General features: G+C 50.6%; 6 protein-coding genes across 6 annotated transcripts; 4 read left to right on the forward strand and 2 right to left on the reverse strand.

Moving 5' to 3' along the window:
- Positions 1-86: 86 nt before the first annotated feature.
- On the forward strand, positions 87-2,307 carry IAR55_002682 (uncharacterized protein; the record flags this gene model as incomplete). The annotated part of the gene is made up of 11 exons (XM_066945795.1): positions 87-106; positions 168-397; positions 571-704; positions 844-1,015; positions 1,102-1,141; positions 1,202-1,293; positions 1,368-1,494; positions 1,552-1,902; positions 1,967-2,039; positions 2,098-2,137; positions 2,204-2,307. The coding sequence occupies 11 exons, from the start codon at positions 87-89 to the stop codon at positions 2,305-2,307; spliced, it is 1,383 nt and encodes a 460-aa protein (XP_066803296.1).
- Positions 2,308-3,652: 1,345 nt separating this feature from the next.
- On the reverse strand, positions 3,653-4,243 carry IAR55_002683 (uncharacterized protein; the record flags this gene model as incomplete). The annotated part of the gene is made up of 4 exons (XM_066945796.1): positions 3,653-3,757; positions 3,863-3,949; positions 4,011-4,116; positions 4,182-4,243. The coding sequence occupies 4 exons, from the start codon at positions 4,241-4,243 to the stop codon at positions 3,653-3,655; spliced, it is 360 nt and encodes a 119-aa protein (XP_066803297.1).
- A 560-nt stretch (positions 4,244-4,803) lies between these two features.
- Positions 4,804-6,588, forward strand: IAR55_002684 (uncharacterized protein; the record flags this gene model as incomplete). Its single annotated transcript, XM_066945797.1, has 7 exons — positions 4,804-5,252; positions 5,369-5,543; positions 5,658-5,761; positions 5,828-5,843; positions 5,906-6,049; positions 6,143-6,323; positions 6,383-6,588. The coding sequence occupies 7 exons, from the start codon at positions 4,804-4,806 to the stop codon at positions 6,586-6,588; spliced, it is 1,275 nt and encodes a 424-aa protein (XP_066803298.1).
- A 4,437-nt stretch (positions 6,589-11,025) lies between these two features.
- IAR55_002685 (uncharacterized protein) lies at positions 11,026-15,724 on the forward strand (the record flags this gene model as incomplete). The annotated part of the gene is made up of 13 exons (XM_066945798.1): positions 11,026-11,286; positions 11,354-11,410; positions 11,541-11,636; positions 11,704-12,581; positions 12,631-12,711; positions 12,769-12,823; positions 12,879-13,346; positions 13,400-13,519; positions 13,582-14,115; positions 14,176-14,277; positions 14,329-14,397; positions 14,449-14,769; positions 14,822-15,724. 13 exons carry the CDS (start codon positions 11,026-11,028, stop codon positions 15,722-15,724), a joined length of 3,945 nt encoding a protein of 1,314 aa, XP_066803299.1.
- Positions 15,725-16,917: 1,193 nt separating this feature from the next.
- IAR55_002686 (uncharacterized protein) lies at positions 16,918-19,507 on the reverse strand (the record flags this gene model as incomplete). The annotated part of the gene is made up of 11 exons (XM_066945799.1): positions 16,918-17,313; positions 17,390-17,616; positions 17,693-17,794; positions 17,870-17,999; positions 18,057-18,212; positions 18,274-18,347; positions 18,424-18,763; positions 18,827-18,907; positions 18,966-19,158; positions 19,222-19,345; positions 19,420-19,507. 11 exons carry the CDS (start codon positions 19,505-19,507, stop codon positions 16,918-16,920), a joined length of 1,911 nt encoding a protein of 636 aa, XP_066803300.1.
- A 1,243-nt stretch (positions 19,508-20,750) lies between these two features.
- On the forward strand, positions 20,751-26,059 carry IAR55_002687 (uncharacterized protein; the record flags this gene model as incomplete). The annotated part of the gene is made up of 18 exons (XM_066945800.1): positions 20,751-21,461; positions 21,524-21,839; positions 21,915-22,232; positions 22,325-22,533; positions 22,602-22,941; positions 22,999-23,249; positions 23,337-23,407; positions 23,467-23,536; positions 23,586-23,651; positions 23,707-23,807; positions 23,874-24,196; positions 24,274-24,443; positions 24,528-24,744; positions 24,821-24,884; positions 24,947-25,063; positions 25,176-25,812; positions 25,872-25,891; positions 25,975-26,059. 18 exons carry the CDS (start codon positions 20,751-20,753, stop codon positions 26,057-26,059), a joined length of 4,086 nt encoding a protein of 1,361 aa, XP_066803301.1.
- Positions 26,060-26,290: the final 231 nt, after the last annotated feature.

A 26,290-nucleotide genomic window follows, 5' to 3' on the forward strand; every position in this document is an offset into this window, starting at 1 on the left:
CGAGAATGCTACGTCCTCATCAGAGACCATAAGTGCGCGATAGAAGAGGACCAAACAGGAGTTCTTGGTACTACTTGTACTCCACGATGAGAGTCCTCCTTCTCTCGTGAGTCTTGAGGCGTGAGGACAGAGCCAAGGTATAAGTAGCTTACCTACACGATCATCAGCTTCTCCCTCCTCTTCCTCTCCCCATCCGTCTTCACCTCACCTACTCAACGTCCCTTCGCACCTCCTCTAGGGACAGAAGTGGAATCTGAGTATCATCTCAATACTGGTCTGGATGCCGATGATGCATTCGACGAAGCGGTGCCTCCCCCAGCGGGGATGGTGCTTTACCCTCTACATAGCTCTGGGCCGAGGGACGATAGAGTCAATCTGATGTTCTTGGCAGATGGTTGTGAGTCTGCTGTTTCTCTTTTGTCATCGCACCTTCAACGTCTTCCTCGTCCTGCAAGATGCGCCATGAGTGCGGAGGGAGGCAATTTGTCGGATCAAGCAAGGCTCTCCCTCAAACATCTAATTCAACGTCTGCTCGCCGAGACTGAGGCTGATCAAGCGATCTGTGCGCAGATACCCCTGACGAGCAGGCGAAATTTGTTGACGACGCGACCAAGTTGAAAGATGATATAGTCTCTTCGGAAGGAGCAATGTATAGTGTTTCTCATCTGTTGAACGTCTGGGCCGCTTTCTTGCCCTCGAACATCGTGAGTCGTCGTTCACCCAACGCTGCCATATTGGATCTCTCTCTTCCCTATAAGCCTACCTCTACTATACCACATCTGTTACGCTCGCAATACGGATATGATAAGCTGGGATCAGCTAACGATGATAGTGTATGTGCAGTCCGGTATAGGTACACATGATACCCCACTTCCCGGCGCCGCGTTCGGCCTCTATAGACCAGGATCAGAACTGCGAGGCGTATATCTGGATCAGCCGAAAAAGGCTAGAGCCGCATGTAGATTCTTCAGAGAAGACAGCTTGGAAGGAGGATGTGATCAACCCATCTTACTTGGTGAGCTACTTTGGTCGAATTTCGAAAGCTTGAGACTTTGACTGTGTTGCTTGATTGGGGAGAGTCCGCTTACTGGTCTCGGATAGGCAATGATCCACTATATGGCGGACTTGGTGGAGAGTTCACGTGAGTCGCATGAGTAGCGGTGAGAAGTGTCGAAAGTTGCTGCTGACGTTGAGTCTGCAGAATAATCACTGCTTCGGAGCTGAATGGACCACTGGTTTTGAGACATGAATTGGGACATAGTCTGATACCTGTCGGAGAGGAGTATGAAGGAGGTGAGTCGACTTGACTACAGAAGTTGGAAAAGCAGGACTCGCAAGAGATGTTGACCTTTGGATTACTGTACAAGGTTTCGCATACTTCGGCGTCAGCTCTGACAAGATCGATCACCTACACGATCTGAAGTGGAAGCGATTCCTCACAAATCCAAAAGAGGTCAGGGTGGAAGATGCCCAAGTACCATTACAAGTGTACCCGTGAGTGTTTCTTCTGTCGTGCGTGTCAGTACAGGCGCTGACTTTCCAGTCGGGCAGATGGCACGATCTTGATGATTCATCTTATACTGTCGCTTTCACATCCAATAACACTGCATCCCGAGACTACCCAACAGCCTTACTTCGAGCGTCCATCTCGTCCATTCCCTACGCTTCACACATCTTCATAAGTCTCAATAATGCAACTCTGGATCTCTCTGACGGATTCCCCAAGGCGTGGAAAGGGACCAATGATAGACGATGGCTCGAAGTGTCATTAGGTGAAGGGCTGCTCGAGGGGAAGAATGTCGTGACGGTGGGTTTGACGGAGGATGGGAAGAGAGAGAAAGCAGGTCAAGGTGGGAAGATGATTGACAGTATCGAGATCATCGAGTATGGCGGTAATGGAAGGTATGTTGGATCACTCATGCATGAAATCATAGCGCGGGACATCATGTTGAATCCGTCTTAACAGATTCAATCACACTGAAGGATTCATAGGGGCATTCCCGACCTATGCTATGGACGGCAGCGTCACTTTGAGACCCGTGAGTCTTCTTTTACTTGCTTTCAAGATGTAGACGTCTTCTGATTGCAGGAGGCTAGACAAACGAAGAATGCTTGATGAGAAAGGTCAATTACCCTTGTACGCACCTCAAATATCCTTTCTTGCAAGTTGGAACATAGGTTCTGAATAACCTTTCACGTCTAGCCTTCTGCCCCGTTTGTGCTCACGGCTTGAAGACGAGTCTTGAGACGCGAATAGCGAAAAAAGGAAGTGGATCTTCTGGGGAACAAAGAGAAAAGGAGCAGTGAGACGTGTAACGATGTGCGACATACTCTGTGTAGAGTGCTTTCAGAGATAGAGCCGCATTGCTTGCGAAAAGGAAAATGGATGATGTTTTGGTACCATCAAAGGATCGACAAAGCTGAAAGAAGGCTTCAATCTGCTGTCACTCACGCATATATTACCCACTGGATAGTCCCACAAGCAAGAGCTTTCTTCGACATTGTTACGTCGCCCCTTCTCTCAAAGCAAAGCAAGCCAGGCGATATCCGTAACACTCATATTGACATTTTAACGACGCATCGGCAAACAATAATCACATCTAGCATGTCCGAATCGAACCGATCCTCCCTGCACAACGATACAGTGAGAAAGCTGCTTCGAAATTCGAAGTCTCCCACTTGGCCTCGCACAGGCGATAGCAGTGAGCGTATTCTTTCTCTAGACCAATGACATCAACGCAATTTGAGTTTCATCCTAGGTGCAACAGCCTCGAGCTCCAACGAGAATGCCAGCTTTGATTCAAACTGTAGGTCGTGCCAGCCGCAGTGTATCTCCCTATTGCGTCTAGACACGGCTAAAGCTCGTTGTCGGCCAATGCTAATGCGACAAACTGCATGATGCAGATGTCGAGGAATGGGAGCTCATGAGATTGGAACGTGAGGCAGATCAGCGTGAATTCCCATCTTTTCCATTGCTTCTAGATGATCGAAATTGAATTCCTAACCTTTGCGGTCCATGATGTTGGCATTTTCCCCCTGTCTGCGACAATATAGGTCTAGCCGATAGATCTGCGATTGACGCCTTGCGAGAGAATGATGGAACGGTGTCTAACGACGAGCGAAGTGAGTGATCTCGTGTTTCTCGTGTATGAATCGCAATGAACATCGAGAAGAAGCCAGCCTTTATGCTGACCTACGGCTGGAACCTGACAAGAACCGCTCCTGGAGCGATTCAAAGAAGCAGAAAAGAGTGTGAGGGAGACAGACCTAAAGGCTAAAGCCTTTGGGGACAAATACCAGATCCAGCACGAAGGTCTCATTACCGACTTGGAGGCCACCATACACAGCGAAAACCCAGCGGTCCGCGCAAGTAACGAAAGGCACCTCAGAATCTTCAATCGGATTTACGAGGAGAATGGTCGTCTCCATCGGCGTAGGAAAAGTAGCACAGAGGATGAGAGCGAAGACACAGTAGCTTAGGTGTCAGAGGTAGTGTGCCTGAGTCAGTCATGTACAGCTAGGCGGGATTACTCATACCTGCCATTGAGCTTGATGAGGATCGCGACAGTATCAATGGGGTCAGAATGATTGGTTTGTTGGACGGTCTTGTGGGTCAACATGATGCATGGGATTGTCGTCTCTGCTTCGACATCTAATTGCCGTCCGACTTCCAATCCGCTTCCACCTGCTGCAACTGGCTGAAAGCATCTTGGAATTCCGAGGTGCTCGCTAACGCTTCTTCGGAGTGCAGAGCGTTCTATCAGCCGAAGCAAGTGACATCAGCCCGACTAGTCCAGCTTGAGGATGAAGCATTCCAGCATCGACGAGACAATGGTAGACAGAGGGAGGAAGATTGACTCACAACCAGGTCTTCCAGCTCTTGGAATGCTTGTTCCAGTTGTTTTCGTGTTCGGGGTACCATCATTTCAGAGTCTTTCAACACTCGTTCCTGCAGACACGAACGTCCTCATCAGCTATAGACACCGCGCCGAATAGGCACTCAAGCTGACAGCTGCTCTGATATCGGCTCCATCCTTTCCTTCGTCTTTGAGCTTCTGAACCACCTCTTTCTGAGATATCACCTCTTGTTCATAGGACGATTCTTCCTTGTGCAATCTGGTCCGACAACTGCTCAGTCTCGGTAACGTCGAAGCTCGGAAGCTCTGAAAGCTCGGACGTACCGCTTCACGACTCCAGTCTTGATCTTGAGCTGTCGGATGGTCTGCGCAGTAGAGTCGGACATGTCTACGTATGCGCGTAGGGAGATCAGGTTGGCAGAGATAGATTGAGTAGAATGAAAGATCAAGAAATGAGACGGAGCTGGAACGCTGTAACGAGTGGAGGTCATTTCGCGATGTGATATATGTTCTCAGGAACAGACACGATTCTACCACGTGAATCATAACAGGGAGAGGGTTGATTATTGATTAGGTGCCGCCACCACCACCGCCACCACCCCTGCCTCTGCTATGCAGTATCCCACTCCCCAATAATGTATACCTCAGTTGCAATTGTCTCTCCTCTTACAGATCAAAACACTCATCCTGATCACGGTCTCGCATGAATTGCGGCTCAGACAGGTGAAAGGGGTCCGTGACAAGGCTCTCAGTCGGTCGAATTGAATCCGACGACAACAGCGGACATCCACGGCATTCTTGGCGCTTGATTTTGGGGTACGGCACGATCCTGACGCCGGAGTCTCAAGGAAACCATACGAATCCGCGACTGTCCATCCAACCTCTTTGTTGTCTTTGGGAGCTTTCTCTATCCGCCTATCCTAATGCGCCGACAGGTGTAGCTACGATGACCTCTACCACAGCGAAAGCATATCCACCTACTCGGGTTCCGCTCTATCGATATCTTTCATCACCTCAACTCTTACTCCGACCTTCTATCCGATTAAAAACAACTCTTTACACGCTATCCATCTCGATCATCCTCCTCGTCATACTCGCATTGAACGTAGCGACCGCTCCGACCCCGACGGCGGGCTCGAACGACGTGGTCAATACTTCACCATCACACGACACACCTGCCGATTCGGGCGAAGGCAAGAATGTCGCACAGGGGAAGGATGCGCATCTCGTAGAGGGTGATATACAGAGGAGTTTCGAGGAGCCGGATTTCGGATTGTTGAGTGGGAGACAACCGAGCGAGATTGGTTGTGATGTGCCCCAAGAGGGAGAGGATAAAGGGGTTCTGATATTCTTGGGGATCTTCTCGGCAGCAGATAAGAAAGATAGGAGAGATCTGTGAGTGTTCCTTGAACCTGTCTTCGACCATCGCCTATGAGCACTCCTGCCTTTCTTACAGGCACCAGCAAAGTCCTCTGTGGTCATCGCTGAACATCTCTTGTCCACTGACGTAGATATCGACGAGTCATCATACCTGACTTCCCGAAGGATCTAGTCACCGTGAAATTCATATTGGGAACGCCGGCGTACCCCGAGAAGCCAATCAGTCAAGAAGCGTTAGATCGGACAAAGCTTCTGACAAGAGTGCGAGAGGAGATGTCGGAACACGGAGATATGGTCATGTTGCCTGTGAGTGGAACCTGCCTGACTTTGATCTTTATTCGTATATCAGGAAGACTTCCGAAAGTCAAGGGCGACCCAAGTGACGGCACAGATACTGATGATTGATGGATCGACTTGCAGATGATCGACAACATAGATCTGGGGAAGACGCACGAGTACTTCAAATGGGTTGCACACGAATATGAAGGTCCAGGGAGAATAAAAGGGAGACCAAGATTTGTCATGTAAGCTGACCTTATGTAGCATATATGGAGTTAAACCAGCTGACAATCGCTTGCTGCCATATAAAGGAAAGCGGATGATGATGTGAGTCGGCTTAATTCACTGCGGTACCGCCCAGAAATGCACTGACATGTTCGCCCTCCTAGACGATCCTCGTTATGCCCAATGTCATTTCGGCTTTCAAAGATCTGGACTGTGCGCAGAATGTGTACTGGGGAACGTCAGCGGGGAGATCACATTACTTCGGAGACTACTTCCGAGGTCTTGCTTATGCCATGAGCTGGCCCCTAGTAAGTATATGTTCCCATCATGACACATACTTGACGCCGCTGCTCTCGATTTGAAATTTATGGGCTCCTAGGCTGACCTATCCTTGTCTTCAGGTGTCATGGATAGGCAATGCGGATATGCCCCTCGCTCACATCACGAAGATCGAGGATGCTCGAACGGGTCAGTGGTTGAGACATCTCGATCCTGTAACAGATCCAATCAAGCGGATCGATATGGGCTGGACGATGGGAGACTGGAATCAACTGAATGTGTCCACGGCGACTGTCGCTCTGCGTGAGTTGTCTCCCCTGTGACTGAGGCGTCCCCTGCTGATATCCGTCCATTTCGCTCAGATTGGTGCAAACTTGACCAATGGGTACAAGAACAACATGCTCGTTTACTCCAAATATGGGCGGACGAAGATAGACCGTACACCCACGAACATGGTATTCCGCCGAGAATAAGTATCGCGAACGGGAAAATGACACCGACTGAAGCGGAGAAAGAGCATCAGAGACAGAAGGAATTAGGATGGGATGTACAAGGGAATATAGATTAGGGTGGTCGTGATACTCGATTTGCAGCAGTGTGAGAAGACTCCTTTGCGGAGACATGACGAGAACAAGAGGATGTTGAGGCTTGTAGTTAAAGAGCCTGATGGCTTGCTGCGGAGGAAACGACAGTAGGCAGTGAGGATCACTGGTATACGATAATAATTACGAGTTCGCATAATGGTATATCTGGACATGTCCCTGACACCAAGAATGACCATTGCTCAACCGAACTCGCCAGCTCATATCTTACAACATTCATGCGAAGTCTAGTGAAACCAAGAGTCTTTTCTAGCCAGATCCCATCCCCATCGGCAGGTTCCTGTCCAACTGAGAGATTATAAAGGCTTGGAAGGCAGTTGAGTAGGGAGGATACCAAATCTGTAGAAAGGACAGTTCATTAGCCCAAGCCCGCATCATGAAAATGAAGGACTATCCATCAGACGACACGTACCGCTTCTTGATCGTGACTCTGTGTCTCGAGAACTTGTCGTCGGGTGAGAAACGGGCTGTCCAATCATAAAAGGCATTAGCGACTCGAGGTCAAAAAGCGTCTGGATTCAAGCGGGTGGGATGAGAAGGGAGGAGACTTCCCGGATGGATCTGGATAACAATTGTGTCATGGAGGAAGGAAACATACCGGGATGGGCTGATTTTGTGGGTTTTCCAGCCGATGTAACTTTCTAGCAATCGTCCGAAAAGAACATCATCAGTATCTTGTCCCCTCTAGACCATAATGATCCTATCATCAGATGTCTGTGGGTCGGGGATGTTTCGCTCACTTTAAGTGTATAGAGCCTGGATAACGAAGGCATGTCAGCAAAGTCATCTCGAGGCTAACCTGTCTAATCTGAGATAGTCTGCCGTGTATGGTAGGATACATAAGAGGATGAGGAGAAGGGTGGATCTGAGCCAGAGGAGAGACGACGGAAAACATGAAGGAAAATCGAACATACCGGTTCCCACTCGCGTCGATCGTGTACATCAAATGCATCTTGCTGCTATAATTCGCTGTGGAAGGGTAAGGTCGGTGGGTCGAGGGGTGATATCGATGTTGTTTTTCTAGGTGATAGGCAAGACAAGTATAACCTGAACTGAGAGACAGATGAATGCATGATACTTCAGAACTGCATCTGCAGAAATCTCTGTCGAAAGAATGATGGGAACGGGCCGGGAACAAATCTGGTTTGAATCTGATAAACCCTTCCAAGTGAGTGGATGGGAACGTGAAAAAAAATGCCACGTATCGCTGATCATCTTTCTTCCGCTCGGTCGCTGCAGTGTGTAAAGTAGGTTTTGGAAAGAGGCGACCATATGCATAGGTTCGTCGCGAAGATAATACGAGAACGTGGTAGGTGATCATAGGAGGGTCGTATATAGAGAGGAACTAGCAGGGACGTTATAGGAGTGAAAAACTCATAGTATAGACATAAAAAACCGGGACCAGCCCGTATGGTGACGACCGAAAAAAACATCATCCAGGAAGAGGAAGTAGCCACAAAATGTCAGAAGGAGAGAATGGACGAAAACTGTCAATCTGAGATGTCTGGCAGCTCGATGAAATGACTTGTGTCAAGACCAGAGACCCGCTAAAATAGGACCTCATGCGGTCTAGTGTCCTGGCTTGCGGTTCACGGACCAGATGTTATTGCGACATGGTCCGCCGCATTTGTTTTGCCCATCTGCGCACTAGAAAATTCCAGTTGCGGTCAGTATTGAATATAGCTAACAAACGCTCTCTCGGTGATGCATCGATGACGGGAACAGGACGATGGTTCTACTTGAGATGGCCAGAAGGTCATGGTGGAGTAATGGAAGCAAGCGAGGAAGTACTACGACTCACCCTGTGATCGCATTCTCCGGGAGAGGTAGCTTGTCCAGCAAGCTCGTTGCCACAGTAACACTCGTCGCCCTGAATACATCTTCAACTTAGCGGAGGTCCACAAGCTACAGCAAGTCACAATGACAAGAAACTTAAGGCAGATTGTGCCGATGTGGGGCGGCCAAGGTACGACAAGCAGGGCCGACGAAAGGACAAACCTCCTACTCACCCATTGTAGTCCGGCGTACGAGAAACCCTTATCCTTACAAGCCTGAACACACATGTCCGGGTTGTTGTTCTGGTCTACATAAGCTTGGACCGGGAGTTCCCGTTCCATCCCATTATAGCAATCTGCGCGATGGGTATGTGCATCAGCAACTCATGTCCTCCTCAGTGCTGTTTCGGGCGTGATCTCGGATTCCTTCGCACGTCTCTTCGACGCATTTCTACAGCCTCTTCCTCGTAATGGTACGGGACTAGGACGTCAACGCTGCTCACCATAGTAACACCCGTAAGAGAACCATCCCTGACTGCTCTGCACAGCTCTACTGGACAGAGAGACGTCGTGATGGGCTGTTCGTTCGTTGAGCGGAGTGGCCAAGACCGGCAAAGCGAGAAAAAGAGCGTAAAAAGTCGGGCATCGCATCATGGAAAACATGGTCGGGCTAAGAGGATTTTGTGAGGATTAACGCGAAGGAGGGTTAGGGATGAGGATGAGATGGTGAAGATGAAAGAGTGCAAGTCGAGGTAGTATAAGTTCTGTATTCTTTTGCGCTTGATCACTCTCAGTCAGTAGATCCCACCCACATTCTGGATCAAGGGTCATTTGAATCGTTTCTGCATTCAATCGCATTGAGTAAAGAGCATAAAAGTAGTGCTTTCCAAATATGAGAATGACCCTGGCTTTGTGTCAACAAAACAGATCAAGTCCCCACCTTTAGTGAAGAAGGACAGGACGAGATGTTCGGATGACATTGAAGCTATCAGTGCGAATATTCGGTACGGCAGTCCACAAGCAGAACAATGGTCCCTGATAGACGGGTCAATTCTTACTCATATCCTGGATCAGTATGCGTGATGACAGAGACACATCTTTGTGAGCATGCTGGGACCATGGAGAGGTTGTTTAGATAAAGTTGCGATCCAGACTGGAACGAACTGCGCATGCTGAGGCGAAGAAGGAGTGGAAAGGAGGACTAGTTTCGCTGATGGGTGCAGGTCGATAAGAAGTCGATAGAGCTAGCTCCACAGGCCAAGTCGCCGAAAATGGTAATTCCGCATTCAACAAGTTCGGACGCTCATGTCCAAGAAGAAAAGTCGACGAGAGGACGGAATGTGTGACATGATCCGAATTGAAGAACTCTTATAATTGCAGGCGGTGGAGTTACGATTAGTGTCCCATCAGCTGGAATTCGGGACAGGTCGAGGAATGTCCTCGTCTTCATTACTTGAACATGTCAGTATGGGCAGTATGTGAGACGTTCGCTGTGGAATGAGGTGGTAACGGTGCGGCGCGTCGATCGCGAATGTGGAGCTTCGGCAGCTTCCGTTTGCCGAAATGTCAGAATTCCCTTCCGAGTAGTCAGTTCTCCGTGAAACACTGTCGTATCATCCCTCAAAACTCGTCGGTTCATCATGTACGTTCACATACTAATCTTGAAGGAAGTCAGCCATATAACCACGAATGGAAAAGAGCTTCCACTCATTCAGACCTATCAATTATGCTGATCGCTCAAGCAGGACTTTCAGGTCATCAAGATAACGAACGGGTCACGGAGAAAGAGACTGATCACAACCGCGAGCGGCGTAAAAGTAAGCGTAGGTGTGATCGAGGTCGTTCGGGAAATGCCACTCGACAGGGGTCCTTTACAACTGCAGTGCCTGACGATTCCCTGTTTGCGACGGCAGATACTGAGGTTGATTCTAGTATCATTTAACAGACGCGTGCTCATCTGTTCTCCGACTGGTATGCTATTTCACTGACTCTCTGATCGTTCACTCTCACGTCGATGCCAACGGCCGCCTCTGACATCTCAACCGGTGACTCACATCGTTTGTTCATCTGAAGCAAAGACTGACAGCGTTTCAAGAGCTCCTACCTGTTCTGGGAGGTCGACATGTGAGCAGATCTGAGCACAGATCGCCAGAGGCAAAGTCGCTACGTACCCAACGCACAGACCACCGACATTCCCGAATCAGCCAGCGCACGGGAGCAGAGGAAGGGTACTGCTTTGCCCCCCTCACCAGGTCCCGATCGTGTTTGAAACCGTTGAGTGGGGGGTTGGGGGAAAGGGGGGGGGGGGGAAAGGAAACAATATACTGACGTGAGAGAAACGGAAGTTCAGTCTCTTCCCTCTTTCTCTTCTTTTCCCTCTTCGCCGTCATTCTCACCCGCCCACCTCGTCATCTCATTTCGTCCTGTCATATAGTCAAAGAAGCTTAGGTAGAGGAGGGCCAGAGTATCTTCTGAACGCCTTTCCAACCCTTCTTTGCTATCACAGATCATTCTCCACAAGAACATCTGACCGTGACGTTTTCTGCTTTCCTTTTCCCACATTCCTCCTCTTCTCCTTCCCATTACTCACTCAACACCCAGCTGAAAGCATCATCGCATCACCCCAAGATGTCCTCTCATGGACCTCCACCCTCGGTGACCACTCACGGCCGCCTACCTCCATCCCAACATGGGCTGCTCACCGCGGGCACGACTGCAATGCAACAAGCCTACCACCGACAACCTCATCCTCAAAGCCATCATCGGCCTCATTCGCTTAATCAGTACAACGTCCAGCACTCTGCTCAATCTGCCCAAGATCGAGGGGCCCCTCTCCAGTCTGTATCGGCTTCGACTGAGCAAATGGCTTGTGAAGATATCTACAGTGAAGTAAGTCCAAATGAGAAAAGGCTCTCCCATATCCCAAAGAAGGGAGACACGCTGATTTGTACACAAGACTGCTCATTCTCCTGCCAACCACGAGCGTCAAGAGAACGAGCTGGACCGTGACAAGGTCAGTCTTGTCGTCTAAGTTATCGTCTGCTTCGATGCTTTACACGTATCATTTCACTGCCATCTTTCTCCGCCGGTCAAATACTGATCTTTGGATAATGCTGATATGAGTTGGTTGTTGCTTCTTCAAGGTCACCGTCAAGGATGGCGGTGCCACCAGCGATCGAGACGATGACGGCTGGGTGAGCGGCCTTCGTAGTTCTACTCGACCTGACTTCGACTTCAAGGTAAGTTGAAAGTGTCGAATGGATGACGTCAGCTTGGATCGAGGGCTGATCATATCATTTCCCTCAGACTAAGAATCCAGGCGAGATTAGCAGCACCACTGTCTCGCCGCCGACCTCGAGGGCGAATCGCCACCACGATGGCAGATCCGGAGTGCCTACCCTTACTTCCCGCTTCGTGGAGAACACCATTTCGAAAGTTTTGGACGAGCGTACAATAGCAGAGTCTACCGACAAGGCCATTGTCCCGACATACCACGATCCAGCGCATATACAACGCACCGGTCACTGGGATGTCACTCGGGTTGCTGTTCCTCAGTCTAGGCGTGGGGGACATGCCTCGGCTACTCGAGGACAAGAAAATGTCGATGTCACACCCACTGACACCAACAATAAACCCCCCATCGCCTCGACGGGCTGGGATGTGGCCACAGGTCCCCCTCAAAGTGAATGGAATAAAGCTGCACAGCTCCAGAAATGGGCGAGTGGGATTCCACCAGCTTCTCCACGAGCACCGCCTACTCCTGCTCCAATCCCCGACACTGCCCTTACGGATGGGTCGCTGTCGAAGAGGAACAGTATCGTGGAAGCTCCGGATCCTGTGATCTTGTTTTACTCGGGAGACGAGCAGGAAGTAACTCCCGCTCTGACTCATTCAAGTGAAACGGAAATTCGTGATGGTGAGAGTGAAGCACCTGATCCAGCGAAAATGTCCACGCTTCCTCCTACAACGACTGCCAAGCCTCCTACCATTCTGTCTGTCAGGAGGACGGGTGGCAGTTCCGTACCAATCAGTCCGGTGACACCTCAAGTCACCGGTACCGACTACAGCAGAAGATACGAGAGAAGAACCGAAAGGATGTGGCATCCTCGCCGCAAGGACTGGTGGAAGCGGCCGCCCCACCCCATGTACAGTCCACAATTTGCCAAGCAGCGACTACTTGTGGAGTGAGTCATACTGTGATTCCAATATTTTCGCGAGCTGACGGTCGATCAGGTTCCCATTTCCTGTACGAGTTGACCAAGTCAGGGAGCTGCTCGCACAACATTTTGCCAAGTGGGGGCACATCCGAGCGACGTAAGTCCCCACTCTACTTCTTTTTGGCACTGAATTGACACTTACCCTGTTGTTCAGCTTCCACTATGAGGTGACGGGTGATCGTTGCGAGAAAGGTTTCGTGGTTTTCGATGTGAGTTCAGGTAACTCCAAGAGATCGAATGCTGACCTCGACCTCCAACTCACAGGATCCCACCAGCGTTGAGGCTTGCTTGGCAGATCCTGATCGACATACGTGCCGATTTCGATCCGCTCCCAGAGTGGCCGCTACCGAGATGGAACTTGTCATCAAACGTTCTGAAGCTGCTCATCTCACTCGAACTGTTTATATTCGAGTAACCGGTGCACGGGCAGATGAAAGGGCACGATCCGCTTCTCCTACGCGGCACGATCGAGGCACCTCGGCGCAAGCAACCAATTTCAACCAGCATGATGATCACGCGACGAGTCCACGTAGCATTCTGCCGGCAACAGTCTGTGTGGACGCAGTTCCGCATGCCCCTAAGCACAATTTCACGCGACCGATGTGGTCTGCAAGACTTCGTCCGACTGGAGTTTCAATCGAGAGATTGTGGTCTCACTTAATGGAGGCTACAGGCGAGTCGGCTCAGCAGATAGCCGAGGTAGACTTGAGACGCAGGATTCCGGAGAGGGAGGTGAGCTTAGTATGATTGAACTTCAACTGGTAAAATGCTCATGAATATCTCAGTTCATACCTCGACTGTGCGGATACTTCGCTGAAGTCTGCAACATCTTTCCGCCGACAACCAAAGGTCAGGGGTGGTTAGTCGCCGTCGGTGGTCCGCAAGACGGCCGTCATCTGATGAATGTAAGTGCCTTCACACTGAATGTGATAGTCGTAAGCTCATCGTATCTTGCTGTTTGCTGTAGGAATTACAAAAGCTTCCTGGATTTCTGGTCCGCTGGGCTGATGAGAGGGATGGCCATTATCCGATCGATGGCCCTGAAGCCTACCCGGAGAGTTCTATTGCCCCGCGATCGCCCACCACTCGCCTCCACCAAGAGCTTCAGGATGGACTGACTCTGACATCGCCACTTTGTCATGAGCCTGCAGGCCACAAAGCTCACGAACAGGCCCCTCCGGTACCCAATGACGCAGCTGCAAGTAGCGCCAACAGTGTGCTAGGGAGTCCTCTCATCGAACCCAAGATAGAGAACCCCCTGTCGCCAGCTAGGAACACTCCAACAGTCCAGGAGAATCGTCCTGAGGAGGAAGCCAGCCCAACGCACCCCCATCTTCACCGAGCAGTCATCCACACTTATCGTGGAAGGATCCTGAAAGAAGATACCTCTTCGAAAGCGCCAAGGTACATCGATGACAGTGCCATATTCGTGGGCAGATTGAACAAGCAGCTCGAGTCACAGTTCACCCTGTTGCGGAGATTCGAGAAGTACGGTGTAATCGTGAGTGCAAGACTCACTTACCAGTTTGAACTTCGAGCTTCTTGCTGAGCGTCGCTTCAGAACGCCATAGAGTACAGCCCCAAGTATGGCCAAGGCACATACGCCAGTGCAAGGATATTGTTTCAAGACAAGACCGCCGCGGAGAGGGCAATCACTTTCGAAGTGAGTGTGATAGGGCGAAAGCATAGTAGAGATCTGACGTAGGACCTAAAGCATGGAGCGCGATCCTTTGGGTCAGCTATCAAAGTTGAGATCAGGAAAGTACTTGCAGTTGATGTGCAGGTGAGTTATTGGTCAGCAACCTCGTAGAAGTTGGCCTGACAACAGACATAGACCAAGGAGATGTATGTCGACAATGTTGGTAGGGCGATCAGCCCTTCCATGGTGTCTCAGTATAGCCCAAAGTCGCCTTCTTTGTATGCTCCACCTGTCAATCTTCGACCCCGCCCTACAGCCCCATTGGCGATGCCTCCCAACCCGACCTTCGCGTATCCTATGTTTCCATACTATGGTGTTCCTACAATTGGGCCTCTTTACGCACCGCCGACAACATCGTTACCAGTCCCGCTGCCCCAGACAACGACCGCGCCACCCTATGACCAAAGCATTACCAACCCTGGGGGCACTACTCTTCAGAGTGGGATGCCCTTTCCGGTCAGTCTCCACCACATCAGACATCCTGCAAGAATACTGATCTCATTATTAGATGCTCTGTGCAGCTTGGGGAATCGGCTATCTTCCCGCAGGAGTTGCCCCTACGCTCCCATTCTGCCCTCAGCAACCCATTCCGAACCCTTCTCCCCCTCAAAGTCCTGGCAAGGACATGGGATCAGAGCGATTCGGAGTGAACACAGGACCACTAGCGCCACAAGATGCAGCTCCACTCAGTCCTCCCTCGCCTCTCGGATCGTCGAATGATAACAGTGCAAGTCGAGCCAAGCTTGCACCACGTGGATTCAAGGAGGAAGGTGGAATGATCAAGGCAGTCTACGACCCTTTCGAACTGAAGCAATACTGCGAGGAGAACGGTATAGACCCACCCAAGGAGAGTCCTAAACAAGTGAAGGGAGGCAAAGAGGACAAAGTGACTCTGCTACCCATCTCCACTGGTGGTCACGATCCCTTACCGGATAGTCGAGCTCCTTCCGCACCATCGAATCAGTATCATTCGCTGGTGGGCCCAACTGTGAGGAAGAGTGCGAGCTATCAAAGCCTGTCAAGCCCTCAACAGCCACCACAGGACTATGCGCGCCCCACTTCCCAGACGAGGACAGTCCCTGTGCCAATTCCTTTTAGTCCGAATCACCTTGATTCGAGGACGCTCCCCCCACATGGCCCCCACCTTGCCATGAACGTCCAACCTGGCTCTCTTCTTTCGACTGGTCCCTTGATGCATCCAGGCTATGGTCCGGCTTATCTGCAACCGTCCGCACCGATGAGCGACCGTGACGACCGTTTGTGGGACGAGGAGCGCGGGGTTCATCATCAGGAGTCGAACAGACAGATTCATCGCGGCTTGTACGGACGAAGCCGACAGCTAGGAAGGGCTAAGTATAGCCAACAGAGGTCGAGTTCAGATGGAAGGGAGATGGAGCATGGGGTGGTGTAGGCGGACACCCGAAATGCATGAGGCGATTCTGCGGCTGGAGGTGACTGAGACGATTACGGGGTCTAGGCAGATGATTGGTAGAGAAGGTTTAGGTGCGGTAGCGCGTGAGAGGATGGCTGTGTATGACGGTGTCTGGTCCATTTCGAGGTCAGTCTGTGTATACATCTGGTGAGTCAAGGGCAGATGAGCGACAAACAGGCGCAGAGACAGTTTAGTAGAGGTTGCGATACAGTAGAGCGTATGAATGAAGAGATGAGTTCCAGCTCGTATGAGCAGTGGCGCGCACTTTCAGATGCCGGTTAGAGGTTGATTACATCGCCGGAGTTGAAGTCTCAATCGATCCGTCAGATGTGTGATCCATCTTGACCTCTCATTCCATCCAAAACATTACGGATCGACATAACAGCAGACCATGTGCAAACGAGTAACTTGTCCCAACGATGGGAAACCAACCTGGTGGGGATGCGGTACGTATGACGTTTCTTACAGACTCGGTGCCCACTTGAATAACGACACTGACCAATCAACCCATACAGGAGGTCACATTGAGACTGTACGTATATTACTCTTGCTTTCCTGACCTCCCTTCAACCTGGACACTGTCCTTCATCAGACCGTTGCAATCTTCATCCCATCTCTCCTAGGCAGGACAAATGTGATGGGGGACCCGCCCGCCCTCTCCCTGAGCCTGCATTGATCGTAGGAATGAAAGATCGTCACGCTGATCGATCGACTTTTTGTGTGTAATTCCCCAAGGCTTTGGCCGGTGTCCCTCCCGAGGAGAGATGCCAGTGCGAGCATGTGCCTGCCGACATCCCTGGCGTGTACGAAGTGAAGAAGGTGGGGCAGTAAGACGGGTTTGCGTTTGCCTGTAGCGGAGAGGAACGAAGAGCAAGTATGCAGTTCGGAGTTGGGAAGGTAGGAAGGGAGAGATTGGTGTGATTTGAGAGTAAGTATTGTCGATCTATTCTCCCATTCAAGGAGATTGAGCGTCATTGCTTGATGCTGATTTCAGCCTTCAGTAGTGAAGATGTAGCGCAGACGACGTTTCGACAATTCGTATCGTTCGCCGCTCTAGCATCAGAAATCTCGATGCAATGCAAATCCATGGCTCGTCACCAGAACACGAATCTAAAAAGTTTCTGCCGATCTACCAAGAATAGTGCGAACCCCATCGTACAATTTCGTGTCGATCATCTCACACCTTTCTCTTCTCTTTGTCCGACTTGCTCCTCCACCTTCTGTTCTACCCTATCAAGTCCTTCTGCTAGCGTACTTCCAAGCGACGACCAAGCGTCCGGCTCCGATCTCTGCCCTTCTGTCCCACCGACGACCTCTCCTCCTGTCGGGCCTGAACCTTCATTGTTCGGTGTTATGGTTCTTGTCACAACCACTTCGGTGTCGGTGCTTTCTGAAGAAGATGACATTCTTCTCTGTTCACCTTCATCTCGACGATCCTCATCCGTCCCATTCTCAGCATCGGATACCACTGTCTCCGGCCCTTGATCGCCTTTCTCAGGATCCACAATCCCTCTAGCCCTTCTTCGTTCAGCTTCCAATTCAGGCGTATCTTTACGGAAAGGTATCTCCTAAATCCGGACATTCATCAGCTCGGGATACGAGACAAGACGAGAAGGTTCGACATCAAAGTCGAAAATCGCTCACTACGACCATTGCCCCTGTGATGATACAACATACTCCACAAGCTGTGAAACAGACGAAACACATCCTCAACCCGGCGGCATAAGCCCCTCGGACAGCATACAGATCAGATGGGCTTAGTTCGTGTAGATGCGATAATGCAGAACTGAGCAGAGAGGCTCGGGTAGCGTCGCTGAGGGGAAGTGTGTCAAGATGAGACGACACGACGTTGTTGTAGATCGCGTTGGCAACTTTACAGTCAATTGTTCAGCGATCAGAAACTGATGGATGACAACTTGATCACGAGGTGAAGATATGGACACCCACCGGCAAGACCGAATGCGCCGCCCATTGTTCGGAAGAAGTTTCGAGCGGCAGTGACGACTGCTCGATCGGGAGCTGGCGTGGTAGCAAGCGCGGCGACAAGAGCTGATCAGGACAGCCATCAAGCGAGATTAGCCACACTTCTCAGTGAGATTGATGAGGTGAGAACGCGATACTTACTCGTTTGAAGACTCCATCCGACACCAATTGCGTTGATCTCCAGGAAACCGATCACCATCCCAATGTTGGTATTCTGTGTCCAGATGATCTGAAGTCCAAGGGCGATCGTCCAAATAATAGCACCGGCGACCTGTCAAGAGCGAGAATGAGCCCCCTATCGTAGCCGGCACGATCGAAGGACACTCACAATGATGCGCTTGTAGTGGTTGGTCTTGCTGATGTAGAATCCACCACCGAAACCCCACACCGCCTGAGGTAAGGTGTAGGCTAGCACGAAGGCCCCGGACACCAGAGCGGAGTAGCCCTTGACATATTGGAAGAACATGGGAATGTAGAAGATGTTCTGGAACGAGAGAGGAGCGACAATGAGTCTCCGAACCATGGATCAGACTTGGGCTGCTCACCCCGTAGTATATCATGCCGATGAAGAAGTTTTGGGACATGACGGCCGAGACCGTACGATCTTTGAACAACCTCACTGCGTATCGCATTAGTTCTCGTGTCCGTCTTCGGCCCTTGGTTGTGATCATGCTGACTTCAGAACCTTCACTCACGCGGTAAGATGGGGAGAGAGGCCCATTTCCATTGACTGAGAAAGAACGCAGCCATGCATCCCGCCCCTACCACAAGCATCGCGATGACGGTCGCGCTTTCCCAAGCAAACGTCGAACCTCCTCCAGAAATCGGTACTAACAGCAGGACGGTACCTGCCGCCGAGAGGAAGATACCCAGATAATCGATCTGTTTTATCTTGGTTTTCATTGATCCGTGGACCGGTTTCAGGGGAAGGATGATCTGATCGAGAACGATGACAATCACGCCGAGAAAGGTGGTCGTCCGGAAAACCCATCGCCATTGTCCTGCTGAAGCCAACCCACCTCCTACGAACGGACCCTTAGGAATCGACGAGCTACTTAGCGATGTTTGAAAGGGGAGGACACGAGTGACGGGACTTACAATAGCGTTACCAATGGATGTGGCTACAGATACGAGTCCTTGGTATTTGCCTCTCTCTTTCAGCGGGACGATGTCAGACACCTATCGCAGACCTTCGACTCAGCATTATCCTTGGCACACCCGTATTTTGTCCACTCACGATGACCATAGCAATCCCATTCACCCCTCCACCACCCATACCTGCAATCGCTCGAAAGACGTACAGCTGCACGGGCGTTTGCGCGAATGAACAAAGCAAATTGCCCACTGCGAGGAAAAGTACGGCGACTTGAAGCATGTTCTTTCGACCGAATATGTCCGATAACCTGCCATAGACCAAATGGAAGGTGCAGCTAGTAAGCAATGTTACCGTCAGCGTGAATGGTCTCAACAACGGATCAGAGAGATGCACTCACTTCGAGACGAAGAAAGCGGTACCCAGCCATGATATCGATGCTGAAGCTCCTAGATCCGTTCCAATCTCCGGAGCAGCTGTTGAGACAGCCGTTTGATCCATGAACGAGACGATCAAAGCGACACCTAGACTCATGTAACACATCATTAGCTCGACCAGGCCTGGCGAAACCGACCGTCACATCTGCGCCCCGACGCACCTATTCCAAAGTACGTCCATAAGATTCTCTTGAACGGCATCCGACTCGACTGATCCTGGATCGATATCGTCTTCTTTAATCTCGGCATGATGTCGGTCGTTGTCCCAACTTCGGTCGTAAAATTCTCCGGAGCGATAATGATCGTCTTCTCATCGACATCAGAGGTAGTCGTCTCGGTTCTTCCTCCTGATGGCTCTGATCTCGTCGTCGTCGTCGTCGTCGAAAGACGGTTTGCGGGATGTGATGTCTTCGAGAATGAGGTCCGTCTAGATGACGAAGACAAAGATGAAGATGAGGATGGTATCATCGTAGTGGAGGGAGGGAATTTGGCCGAAGGTGTCATTATACGCCGTCTCGTCGATTATTTTTAGAATCGAAAAGGCGTATTCCGGGACCTCGAGCCAGTGATTGACGGGGAATCACCGGGGTCCTGTTCTTTGTTCTGCTTAGTCCAAATCTAAAATTCCTGTCACTTGGTTGTACAGGTCTTTGCTCGTCTCATGTCGACCGTGAACGTCAATTGTCAAGACCACTTCGATGCGAAGAGTAGCTGTAAAGTGGTTCTGGGCACAGAGAGTACATGTATCTCTCTCTCGCTCACCGCTCGGCTTTCACTTCCATGGCTGTAATCTTTTGAGCAAATCATCTCTCGTTCATGGATCAAGACCCCGTTCCATCGGCGATCACATTCCGGACTGTCATCACTACTAAGTTACTACTCACCACACAAGGAAAGATGAACACGCAAACTGCTCTCGGAACGTGTCTTCCGGACATGCACGATCCCGGAATGGCGTCAAGAAGAAAGAGTGAGATTTGACGTGGCAATAAAAACCATTGTGGTGATAACACTGTTTCCTTTACATCACTCTCCACGTGGCTCGTTTGTTCTCGACGCGTAGAGTTGAGTTGCGTTTCAGCAACAACATTTGATTCTAACATGGATCAGTGGATGACAACGACAACGACTTGGACAACCATCGACAGCGACAAATGGATCACATGTGAACGACCGAGCGGTCTCCTCCCATTCCGACTCCCTCCTCTTTCGTCCTCTCTCACCAATCGACAGGCAATCATACCCTTGACAGCTCCATCTACTCGACCAGAGCCCATTATTGTACACCATCGGGGTGTTACCCTCAACGCACGGACCAGCCCACCAGCCTCAGACCGGCATCAGATTATCATATTCAGCCTGTGGATCAATCATGACCACCGCATGATCAATTCATCGTGATCGCTCGAAGACTGAACGCACTCGATATCGTACCTCTTTTTTGTTCTTCCTTGGCCGACCCTCACACAAACCAACTCCCTCAGCATGCACAATGGCCGCCGCAGTCGCCTTGTCCAACTACCAGCTAGGCGACATCCTAGGTCGAGGAGCCTCTGGATCAGTCTATCGAGCTCTCAACTTCCTTACAGGAGAGACGGTCGCCATCAAGTCCATCTCCCTTCTGTCCTTGCCGCCATCCTCTCTCCCTGACATCATGTCAGAGATCGATCTGCTCAAAAATCTCAATCATTCCAATATCGTCAAATACAAAGGCTTTGCTCGAGACAAGGAGAATCTGTTCATCGTTCTGGAGTACTGCGAGAACGGATCTCTGCAGACGATTTTGAAGAAGTTTGGTAAATTCCCAGAAAGTCTCGTGGCAGTCTACATCAGCCAAGTGCTGGAAGGGTTGATCTACCTGCACGAGCAAGGTGTCATACATCGAGACATCAAGGGCGCCAACATCCTCACCAACAAAGATGGGAGTGTCAAATTGGCAGATTTCGGCGTCTCCTCGCGATCTACCCAACCAGCTTTAGGAGCAGAGGCGAACGATAACGAGGTGGTTGGATCACCTTATTGGATGGCCCCGGAGGTGATCGAACAGAGCGGGGCGAGTACAGCGAGCGATATCTGGAGCGTGGGATGTGTAGTTGTCGAACTCCTGGAGGGCAAACCACCTTTTGGGGATCTGGCTCCGATGCAGGCCCTGTGGAGGATAGTTCAGGATGAATCGATGAGAATACCTGAAGGCGCTAGTCCTGTAAGCCGTCCATACATTCTTCGTCGCGACAGGCCGCTGATTTGTGCCTTTTGCGCCTATAGATCGTGAGAGACTTCCTCTACCACTGCTTCCAGAAAGATCCGAATCTCCGAATTACGGCCAAGAAGCTCTTGCGACACCCCTGGATGCTCTCCGTTCGAAGAGCTACGGAACCACCATCAATCCCAGCTCAACCGAAATCGACTACTGATGGTACATCACAATCTCGAAATGGTGGCGCACGGATCAATTCTGGAGGAAAAGAGGAACAGTCATCAGCACAGCCCTCTGGGATCGGGACAGTGGGAGGCAAGAAATTTATGACTGTCTATGATGAAGCTGTTCATAGGGTTCAACAATGGAATGAAGCGCTCAACGGTAAGCTGGACCCCTTCATCCAGTGCAGCATCGGCAGCTACGGACGAGCAAGGTTGACTGACGATCTTGAATTAGCACCGAAGTCGCTCGCCACTATGCGTCGTCTTCCCGTTCCCAGAACTCGCAATACAAACGAGGCTCATAAACGCCAAAGAGCCGAATCGGGCAGACCTTTAAACCTTTTCGCTTTGCCATCCCGATCATCCACCGATTCCATTGTTGCTCAAATGCCTTCTGCGGTTGGTGTCGGTATTACAAGCAATGGCGCACCAGGACTACTACAGAAGAACTTCCACCTTAGCGATGTCCTCAGCAGATCGAAGGAAAATGAGACTGCAGGGGAGAGTTGGGATGACGATTTCGCAGCCGATATAACCCTGTCGAGGCTTGGTCGTGAGTGCGAGCTTTACGCTTCAATCTCCCCTGGAGTCTTCACTGTCCGACCTACCATACTGGATCGCCAGGTTGATGATGAGAACGAGCAGATCGACAGGAAGATTCTACTGCAAGCGAGGATCTCAATGAGAAGACGCTCCGACCTATAAAATCGCCGCCACTCGGTACGAAGGCCCCCTCGCAGCTGTCCGCAGACTTGTCCATGAGATCGATATCTGCGAGTGGCGTTGACGACTACTCAGATATGGCCTTCGGAGAATCAGAGACTGGTCTGGAAGCGAAACTTGCCAATCTCAAGGTAGGTGTCATCCCATTCCTTCCTCGGATTCATTAGAATTTGTGCTGATCATAACCTGGGCATCCAAGCTGAAAAGCAAAGGTCGCCGAGGACTCATGCACCCGGATGACATACGAAAGGTACCGCTGTCCTTTCAGCCTTGGGCTCCATCCAAACCGCTACGATCCCTCTCTACACTCACAAAGCCGGCGTCACCAGTCAACACTATCCATCACAGCGCCTCTTCCGCATTGCCCCTTCCACCAAGTCCTTATACGGAGACTCGATCGCCGCCTGCTTTGAGATCAAGTTCGCTGAGAGGGAAAGCATCGACGGCGAAAGAAAGTCAAGTCGCGCTGCACAAGTATACAGAAACCGAAGACGAAGATTACGAAGATATCTTCGAGGGTCACCAAGCCCAAATCAATGGTGAGTACCACTTCCTGTCTAGAATTGGGGCTGTCCATTGATTCCGTGCCGTTCAAGACATCAATGCTGGATCGACTCCCTCACTTCAGCTCACTCGCCGCGCCAACACCTCGTGGCAAGGATCTGACGGTGACGACGATGCTGCCGACCCATTCGCAGAGATAGATGATGATTTCGACACAGAGGATCTTGAGGCCAATCTCCTCAGAGACAAACGAGCCACTCTATTCGCTAGCGTAAACAAACTCATTGACGGTCTAGGGGTCAGCATGCCGGCTGCAACTCTCAGAGCAAACTGTGATGAGCTGGTGAGTGAAGATGAGTGCCGTTGCCCTCGCTGAGGACCGTGGATGTCTGTATCCTAATATATCGCACGCTCACCTGGTGTTTGTCAGCTCGTATTACTCGACAACACACCCGAAATGGGGCTGGAAGCACACTTTGTAGCTCAACATGGAATGTTGGCGTGAGTTCAGACTATCAATAACAGTCCCCCGCAAGACTGATCTGAGATGTCGAACGCAGCGTATTGGAAATCTTGGAGTCGAGAATAAGCCGAGATGTAGGAGTACGGCTTCTCAAGCTAGTCAATTTGGTATGCCATTATCCTGGCTTTTGCTAGTCGATACTTATTCGCTTTGCAGATTGTCATGAGTGACGTCGAATTGCTGGAGTCATTTTGTCTCATCGGTGGCATACCTGTCATTATAGTGAGTAGCCTGTTTCTCGATCAGGAAGCGGTTCGCCAAAGCTGATGTGTTGTAGCCATATACGTCGAAGAAGCACTCGTTGCAAACCAGGCTCGAAGCATCAGCCTTCATCCACCAGCTGACAAGGTCCGCATTGACTCTTCAAATGTTCATCTCGTGAGTCATGGTGATAGCAGCACTCGTCTTGCATGTCGATACGAGATGTCGCTGACATATGCTCAGCTGTCGTGGTCTACGAATCCTTGTCGAGCTCCTTGACGAGGATTATACCGTGAACAAAAACCTCATCCTTTCCTCGCTCGAAGGAATAAAGTCCGTCTTCGAGCTCCAGTCTCCTACTCCTCGTAACGACTTTTGCAGGATGTTTGTGCGTGAAGGTATCCTTGATCCATTGTCCACCGCTCTCTTGGCCATCCTGCAAGATGACGAGATCAAGGGCGACGATGAAGCTGCAAGAGCTATCGGGGTATTATTGTTATTCTGTCAAGTGGCGCAAGCGGATGGGAGAGTCAAAGAGGCTTTTGCCAGTAGACCAATCATGGTTCGTGAGTGTGCTTCACAAGTGCGCGGTGCGGAGGAGTCGCAATATGAGATCCTAGCTGATCGAATCATGAGTTGCCAGGTTTGCTAAAAGCGTGCGAAGTCTTACCCAGAAAACTGCTCGTCACCGCCATCAAAGCCATCAAACATCTTTCGACCTCACCGCAGCTGATCGAAGTTCTGCAAAATTCGAACGCTATGGAGATCCTTGTCGACCTACTCGGCAGGAGTATCAAGGGCAGCCATAGCAATGTGAGTCGTACTCTTGACTATTTGGATCGTTCTCCATAATGCCTGAACACGAAAGGCTACTGATACCTTGCCGTGGACTTTCAGGAGATTTGCTCGCACATCTTTCAAACCATATACAGTATGACTCGACTCTCAAAGTCACGTCAGGAAGAGGCAGCTTCAAGCGGTATCATCCCACTGCTGAAGACGGTCATCCAGAACAAGTCACCGCTGAAACAATTTGCACTGCCTATCTTGTGCGATCTTGCAAATGCTGGTAAGGGCAGTAGGAGGTTGCTATGGCAGAACGATGGGATGAAACGTACGTATAGCGAGCGTGTACAATTTGATGACCCCGGAGAAAGCGGATCGGCTGACTGACACCGTATTCGCCTCAGTGTACCTGGACCTGCTAGAAGATCCATATTGGCGAGTCAGTGCCTTGGATGCCATCTTAGCATGGTATGTCAGCTGTCGATCAAGGTCTGTGTCCTCCCTGAGCTGAACGCATCTTTGCTCAACAGGATGCAAGACGAAACAGCAAGGGTGGAGGATGTCTTGCTGGAAAAATCATCATCAGACAACTTGGTTCGGTGCTTCGTACAAGCATCCGGTGTATCGTTTGAAGGAATTTTGGATCCGTGAGTGTACTGTACAAGGCCAAATTTGGACCGGACGGACAGCTAACCATTGATCGACGCTGTTTCCTGCCCATTCTGCTTGCCTTACTCAAAATGCCGATTCGAAATGCAGGTTCTTGAAGATCCTCCGTCTCTCAACTTCACTTACTTCGTGCCTCTCCCACCCACCCTTCTTTCACCGATTGGCTGACACGCTCGACCGATCCACAAAAGCAGTCGTCAAGCTCAACCTACTGCGTCTGACCAAAGTAGTCTGTGAAACACATCCTGATCGAGAGAGTTTGGTAGCCAGATTTGGGCTGGTGGAGATCGTGGAAAGATTGAGTCGACAGGACGGAGCGATCCTTGTTAGGGAGTTGGCGAAAGAGGTTCTACCTGGATTACTGTTTGGTGCAGGGTCAGAGGATCCGTTGGCCACTGCTGAGAAGATGAACAAGGGAGGAGAGAGCGTTGGAGATGAAGATAGAGATGGGGAGGAAAGTGTCATGAAAGGAGGCGGGTTGAGAAGAGCTATGTCCGAAAACGTTGTACTTGGCCATCGGGACGATTTAAGACCAAGCGCACCAACATCAAATACTGGGCTCGAAGCATATTTTCGAGGAGGAATTTCCTCGTATCCAGCCACCGACAATGACTCCAACGTCACACGAACAGTCAACAAGATCCCTCAGTCTCATCCCCAGGCTCAACGAAGCGTGACGGTCTCTCGATCAGGGTTGGAATCGAAACGAGTACCGGTATCGGTAGCGGTACCTATCACACCGCTGAGAGGTGGAGAGGTGAAAGAGAGACCAAAGCATAAAGACAGATATCACGAAGTCAACTGAAGTGAGTCGGACCCTATCCCTGCAAGAGCGAAGATCGAGATCAGGGTTGAGGAGCTCACATGAAATGGCTGTTGGCTGTCGCAGGGAAGTACAATGGCAAACAGATGAGAATGGGAAGGTTACGAAGAGTAGAACTCCAGCTAGATTGGCTGGATATACAGTGGAGTAGGAAATCCGGGTGCGAGCATAGCCCATCCCAAACACTGATTGGAGGGATATAGGCGGATGGACCACGCGGAGCCAGCGAAGTAGAAATTCAACACAGGTACAACGAGGACAATCATTTACACATACTAGCATCAACATCAAAACACATCCCCTGCATGGCATACACCTATTCAGTTTGCGCATTGTTGTAGGTCCGTCGGCAAGGTCTCATACCATTTGCCCACATCATTCA

The sequence above is a fragment of the Kwoniella newhampshirensis genome, chromosome 5, assembly GCF_039105145.1.
Source record: "Kwoniella newhampshirensis strain CBS 13917 chromosome 5, whole genome shotgun sequence".
Lineage (NCBI taxonomy): Eukaryota > Fungi > Basidiomycota > Tremellomycetes > Tremellales > Cryptococcaceae > Kwoniella > Kwoniella newhampshirensis.